We start from the raw sequence: 7470 nt of genomic DNA on the forward strand, positions 1-7470 counted from the left end.
TATCCTCACAGCAACCCAATAAAAAAAGACGCTATTATTATTTCCCTTTTATAGAGGTTGAGAAAGGTCAAGTGATTTGTGCAGAGTCATGTAACATAATCTAAGGCTGGATTCAAACTTAGGTTTGGCAAATTCTGAGCCTAGAGGCACTATCCAACAATAGTTTCTTGATGTCAAGGCCCCCACTCTATCCACTAAGCCATACTGTTGAAAATATTTTTTCAATAAACAGCTAGTAAATGTACTACCTCCAAATTTGCAAAATATAATTATGTATGATGTAGATGTAAGCTCCCTGAAGGCAAAGACTGACTCGGCTTTTTATTTGTTCCTTCAGCATTTAGTACATTCTTCATAAATATTTACCAATCAACCTTCAAAAATTAAAATCAAAGATGGACTCTCAATTTCAAATGTGAAAATTATACAATAAAGGCAACTTTAAAAATATATATACACTAAGTCTCACTTTACTTGAACCATTCAATTCAACAGTAGGTGTGAGAGTAATGAGTAAAGAGTAAAAAGAAAATGAAAACAAGATACTTCATAATTTCCTAGCAAATTTAAATTTTGCATTCATTATTTAAAAAAAAAAGTTGATTAAAGTCAACTCTATATTATAAAGTACTAATTATCAAAACTACTGGTACTGGCTAAGAAAATAGAAAGGTCTATACTCAAAAAGTTATCAAACTGTGAATACCCTTTGATCCAGCAGTGTTTCTACTGGGCTTAAATCCCAAAGAGATCTTAAAGGGGGGAAAGGGACCCATATGTGCAAAAATGTTTGTGGCAGCCCTTTTTGTAGTGGCAAAAAACTGGAAACTGAATCGATGACCATCAAATGGAGAATGGCTAAATAAATTATGGTATATGAATGTTATGGAATATTACTGTTCTGTAAGAAATAACCAACAGGATGATTTCAGAGAAGCCTGGAGGGACTTACATGAACTGATGCTAAGTCAAATGAATAAAACAAGGAGATCATTATATATTATGCCTACTAAGGCATCATCACTTACAGAGCTGACCACAGAGAATTAAGGTGAGGTCCAGAACAGGTTCATGAACTAGTGTATCTACAGCCAATAGAGTGGTGTCTAAATTTTTTAATTTATGGTGAAATATCAACACACAAAGAAAAAAAAAGACTTTTATTATATACTGGGAACTTCAATCTGTAGCCTAGTTTGTGTTTTTAATTACACTTGCATATTCTAAATTCAACAAGTTAGAAACAAAAGTGTTTGTGTCCTCTTCTCTACTCTTCAGATTTTATCTATGCAGTTTAAAAAGTTTCATTATTGCTCTTTTTTTTTGGACCTACCACTGCCAAATAACCTCCACATTTGAAACTATATAACTCTGTCCTATCTTACCCATCCAATATTTACACTATCTAACCTGGATATCTAGCTCTAAAGCTTCATCAGTTTCAAATATCATTACGGAAAAAAATGCCATTTTGGTTCAATTTCTTGGTACCTCCAAATCACTACTCTGGTAACAACACTAAGAATCACTGGGGGAATATTTTTCTTCCCTAATCAGGCTCAAAGTTCAAAGACATATTTCAATATATCAAAGTTTCTTGCAGTAACTCCTTTAAAATTTTTTTTTTATTAAAGCTTTTTATTTTTCAAAACAGTGGACAATTCCTCAGTATTAGACTTTGCAAAACCTGTGTTCCAAATCCCTCCCTTCTCCCACACTCTCTCCTAGATGCAAGTAGTCCAATATATGTTAAACATGGTAGAAATGTTAAATTATATATATACATATTTATATAATTATCGTATCACACAAGAAAAAAAAAAGCAAAATAAAATGCAAGCAAACAACAACAAAAAGAATGAAAATGCTGTTGTGAACCACACTCAGTTCCCCCTCAGTCCTCTCTCTGGGTGTAGATGGCTCTCTTTACTGAACAACTGGAACTGGTTTGAATCATCTCATTGTTGAAGAATGTCATGTCCATCAGAATTGATCATCCTATAATCTTCTTGTTGCTGTGGATAATGATCTCCTGGTTCTGCTCATTTCACTTAGCATCAGTTCATGTAAGTCTCTCCAGGCCTCTCTGAAATCATCCTGTTGGTCATTTTCTATAGAACAATAATATTCCATAGCATTCATATACCATAATTTATTCAACCATTCTCCAACTGATGGGCATCCATTCAGTTTCCAGTGTCTAGCTAGTACAAAAAAGTCTGCCACAAACATTTTTGCACATGCCTTTCCCTTCTTTAAGATCTCTCTGGGATATAAGTCCAGTAGAAACACTGCTGGATCAAAGGGTATTCACAGTTTGATAACTTTTTGAGCATAATTTCAAATTGCTCTCCAGAATGGTTAGATTGGTTCACAGTTCCACCAACAAGGTATTTGTTTCACTTTTCCCACATCCACTCCACATTTATTATTATCTTTTCCTGTCATCTTAGCAAATCTGAGAGGTGTGTAGTGGTATCTCAAAGTTGTCTTAATTTTCATTTCTCTAATCAATAGTGATTTAGAGCACTTTTTCATATGACTAGAAATAATTTCAATTTCTTCATCTGAAAATTTTCTGTTCATATCCTTTGGCCATTTATCAATTGGAGAATGGCTTGAATTCTTATAAATTTGAGTCAATTCTCTATATATTTTAGAAATTAGGCTTTTATCAGAACCTCTGAATGCAAAAATGTTTTCCTAGTTTATTGCTTCCCTTCTAATCTTGTCTGCATTAGTTTGTACAAAAACTTTTTAATTTGATATAATGAAAATTATCTATTTTGTGATTGATAATGATCTCTAGTTCTTCTTTGGTCACAATTCCTTTCTTCTCCACAAATCTGAGAGGTAAACTATCCTATGTTCTTCTAATTTGTTTATAATATCATTCTTTATGTCTAGATCAGGGGTTCTCAAACTACAGACTGCAGGCCAGATGCGGCTTGCTGAGGACGTTTATGTGGCCTGCCAGGTTATGGCAAATGGGCTAAGGGGCAGAGACAGAGACAGTGTGAGTTTTTGTTTTTACTATAGTCTAGCCCTCCCAGTCTGAGGGACAGTGAACTGGCCCCCTATTTAAAAAGTTTGAGGACCACTGGTCTAGATCATGAACCCATTTCGACCTTATCTTGGTATAAGGTTTTAGGTGTGGGTCAATGCCTAGTTTCTGCCATACTAGTTTCCAATTTTCCCAGCAGTTTTTTGTCAAATAGTGAGTTCTTATCCTCAAAATTGGGGTCTGGGTTTGTCAAACACTAGATTACTATAGTCACTGATTATTTTGTCCTGTGAACCTAACCTATTCCACTGTTCGACTACTCTATTTGCTAGCCAGTACTATATGGTTTTGATGACTGCTGCTTTATAATATAGTTTTAGATCTGGTACAGCTAGGCCACCTTCATTTGCTTCCCCCCCCCAATTAATTCCCTTGAAATTTTTGATCTTTTGTTCTTCCAGATGAATTTTATTATTTTTTTCTAGGTCAGTAAAATATTCCCAAATATTTTATACGATCATTTTAATAGTTATTTTAAATGGAATTTCTCTTTGTATCTCTTGCTGTTGGATTTTGTTAGTGATGTATAAAAATGCTGATGATTAATTAAGATTTATTTTGTATCCTGCAAATTTGCTAAAGTTGTGGAGGAGCTAAGTATGGTGAATTGGTACATAGCAGGCTTTTACTGAAGTATACTTTCTATATGAATAGTAGTATGGTATAATGGAATCCTGAGCTTGGAATCAAGATGATTCCAAGTAATAGGTTCAAATCTTGTCTCTGACACTATCTGTGCCTTTGTAATGGTCAATAATTTAACAGTAGGTACTTTGTGAGATCCTAATCTCGTGACTATTAGAAGAACTGAATGAGAGAAATATTGGCTTTCTCATTGTAAATAAAACCAGAAGACAAAAGGAGGTTGTAGTTAAAGTAAAAAAAACAGCCTTGAAGAAGCAAGAAGAGTTAGTGGAATCTTTCTTCTAGACATGAGGGCAAATAGAAATATTTCATGGGATGCTCAGTCATATTATATTACACTATTAATGACAAGTACCTGAAATAAAGATAACCATAAGGGAACTTCATTGCAACTTGTGCATCATCTACTGTAGAGAATGAAGAGATAGAAAAATCCTATGAAGAACTCAATCTTAAGACCCGGAAAATCAAATTAGCATTTATTTAAATACCTGGTGACTTGAATGCAAAGATGGGCTAAAGAAAAAATAGCCAAAATGATAGCTCAAGAAAAAAGCTTGTATAGACAACACAGATATCACTTATAATAACTACTAATCAAAAAATATTTATTATGAGCCTATATGCCGAGCATGATACTAAAGTACTTGGGATATTTAAAAAAAAAAAAAAAAATCAAACCGGCCCTGCTCTCAAGCAGCTTATTCTATCAAGAAGAATAATATGTTCACAAATAAGTCTATAAACAAGATCTATACCAATAAGATCAAGATAAATTTTGGGAGATGGGTGGCACCTAAGTGAAGGAGTTGTGGGTCAAGAAAGACATTACATAAAAAGTGTTGCTTTATTTAGAGTTTTAAAAGAAACAAGGGATTCTAACAGGTAGAGAGGAGGAGAGCGTGCATTTCAGGTACAGGGCATAAAAGCACAGAGATGAAGACATTTCCAGTGTGAGGAACAAAAAGGCCAATTTAGCCTTCACGAATCCCTCCTAATTCTCTATATCATTTCATAGTTATTCTATAGAGCTTGCTTTGTGTATGTTGTCTTTCTCGTTGAATTGTAAGATCCTTAAGGGCAAGGAGCTGTCTCTTGCTCCTTTGTATCCCTGGCACACATATGGCCCGTAATAAATGTCTATTAAACCCAACATCACAAATTTACTTTCTTAGAATACACAACTGTTGGAGAGGACCTTACGTATCTCTGAAATGCTCTGACTCCCTAAAACATATCGCTAAATCATTGTTATTCAAATCAGATCAAGGGGGAAAAGCAGAATCAAGATCAAAAAATTAAATATTTTGATCGTAAAATCAACGCAATTATCTCCAAGTGAGCAAGTAAGGAGGATGAATGTGTTGTTATATCTTGGGGGGAGGGGTCCTTTTCCATTTGCCTTTCCTTCCCACATGAGGAAAGGCATCTTGTCCAGGTATCTTGACATGATTAAAACCGTGCCTGCTAGCTTTTCTTCTCACAAGGGAATCAAAGTTAAAACTTATCTCTAACTCCATAGTTTGTCCCTCTAGCAGCGCCCTCTGCTATTATTTTAGCTAACATCCAAAAGACTGGCTGCAATGATGGGGGGAAGGGAAGGAAGAAAGAGAAAGGATAAGTAGAAATCCTTTAGTTGCTATATCCTCAATCGCTAGTACTTTGCCTCGAACAATTAAGTTGTAAACAAAAGCGTGTTAGATTGCAATAGTAATCGATCCCCTTTCTCCTTCTCCTGCACTGGTACTCACGATTCCAGTAGACGGGGTAGCATTCTCCCTGGGCTACATCCACCTCATAGAGTCCGCCTCGGACGCATACCGGTTCGATGTGGACCAGCTCCTCTAGCTCCGGCTCGCTAAGGGCAGCGTTCCGGCAGTAGCCACAGGCTCCGTCCTCGTCCTCCTCCCCGGAGCTCGAGGCCGGGGCGGGTTCTCCTCGCAGGGCCCGCGGCCTGTTGTCAGTCACCTGAATCAGATTCCGGAAAGCCAGCTCAATGCGGAGAGAGTCATAGCCAATGAAGGGCTTCCAGGTCTTCTTATCTTCCTTGTAGAACCAGCGGACCTCCTCCGGGCCCAACTCGGCCACCACTTCATAACGATGCCGGGAAGCCGGGCAGCCCGAGCGGGTTCGCTTCCTGTCCCCCGGACCTGCAGTCGCCGCCACCGCACCTCCGGAGATCGACGAGTGCAGAGACGACTGCTGAGACTGCGGGGGAATGAGCAGAGAAGAGGAGCTGCTGGCACCGCCACCGCCGCCGCAGCTGTCGCCCTCGCTATAGTAGCGCAAGGAGGAACCCGAGTCTGCTGAACTAAAGTCGTAGGTCTCGTCGCTTAGGCAGGAGTCCAGGGTCAAATGATGACTATGCTCTTCCAAGCCCTGCGCCAGGGGCAGCCCCGGATCCCCGCCCAGCAGGGCCAAGGTCACCTCGGCATCCGACGGGTCCCCGCCGGAGAGGTGCTCGTAGCAGCACACACTACTATAAACCGCCTCGGAACTCAGTTCCCAGGCGCTTCCGCTGCCTCGGCCGTTAGGATCCGGGCTCAGTGGGGAGCCTCGGCGAGGATAACTCATGGTGCCGAGACGCTGCCGGCTGCCTCACCTTACCCAGCGTCCTGACTCCCAAGGCTTCTCCAATACATTCAAAGCTAATATCAATGCCCTTTTCACCAGGAATCTCAAAATTTTGAAACCCTAGTCGAAAATGCACTGGCAGCTACACTTATCCGAGCTCTGCAGCAGCGGAGACTACAGAGGCCACGTTCCACCCGACGCCCCATTATCACGCAGACCACGTCCTGGAGGAGGTGCTCTAGCTAAACCCCCGCCCACAGGAAGGCTCCCAGAAGCTCTGCTCTACTTGCCGGGCGGCCGGCTCGGTTTTGCTGAGTTTAGTCCTCTCTTGGCCTGCTTTGTCACCATGACTACCAACACCACCCTCTCTTCCATTCTCCTCCGTCACCAAAGCTCTTCACTATACCCTATATACCCTCTCAAAAACTCATCCTAAATAGCGAAGGAAAGTGTTGCAGAAAGAACTAAATTGTCAGCCCGCAGTAAGATGAAATAAGACCGGCCTTGTAGGAAACAAACCATTTCATTTAGTACGGACAAAAACACTCAAAGTGAAGAAATAGAAAGAATGAGCAAATAAAAGACAACACACTTTTTAAAAGGGTTATCATATTGACAGGAAAACTCAAGACAAAACAAGAAGGGAATGACTTGAAAATATAAGTAAAGCTCCAAAGAAAAATGTAGTTTAGACAAAAATCTAACCAGAATTCCGAGAAGTTAGACTTAAAAAAAAAAAAAGTTTAAAAATGATTCTAAAAACCAAATGAGAGTAGTAGAAGAAAGAAATAAGATCAAGGAAAGAATAATTTGAAATAATTAAATTCTTGGAACAAGAGATCCAAAATTGTACAGATAAACACACTACCCCTCCTTGAAAATTTGAATTTACCAAACAAGTTATTGACTCCATGAAACATCATAAAATACAATACAAACTCAAAAGAATGAAAAAATAGATAATATGTACTGTACATCATAGTAAAACTGTAGAAAACAGATTAAGAAGAGAAACCCTTGGTGGGATAGGGGGGAAGAAAGCCCAGACATCGTATTTCAAAAAATCATAAAATAAAAATTTCCAAAATTTTGGAATCAAAAGGCAAAATAGAAAATTAAAAGAATCCTCTTATCAGTTCCTGAAAGAAACCTAAAAATGAAAATTCCCCAAAATATTGTAGTCTAAA

At 38.5% G+C, this 7470-nt stretch overlaps 1 protein-coding gene across 4 annotated transcripts in view; it reads right to left on the reverse strand.

Moving 5' to 3' along the window:
• DDHD1 (DDHD domain containing 1) overlaps window positions 1-7086 on the reverse strand; it is a 145844-nt gene extending 138758 nt beyond the window's left edge. For all 4 annotated transcript variants that reach the window (XM_074290567.1, XM_074290565.1, XM_074290566.1 and 1 more), the window contains exon 1: window positions 5461-7086. In XM_074290567.1, the coding sequence (XP_074146668.1) occupies window positions 5461-6283 (823 nt within the window). In that variant the 5' untranslated portion in view covers window positions 6284-7086. The remainder of the gene's footprint in view (window positions 1-5460) is intronic.
• Between the last annotated feature and the right edge of the window lie 384 nt (window positions 7087-7470).

The sequence above is a fragment of the Sminthopsis crassicaudata genome, chromosome 2, assembly GCF_048593235.1.
Source record: "Sminthopsis crassicaudata isolate SCR6 chromosome 2, ASM4859323v1, whole genome shotgun sequence".
NCBI classification, from domain to species: domain Eukaryota; kingdom Metazoa; phylum Chordata; class Mammalia; order Dasyuromorphia; family Dasyuridae; genus Sminthopsis; species Sminthopsis crassicaudata.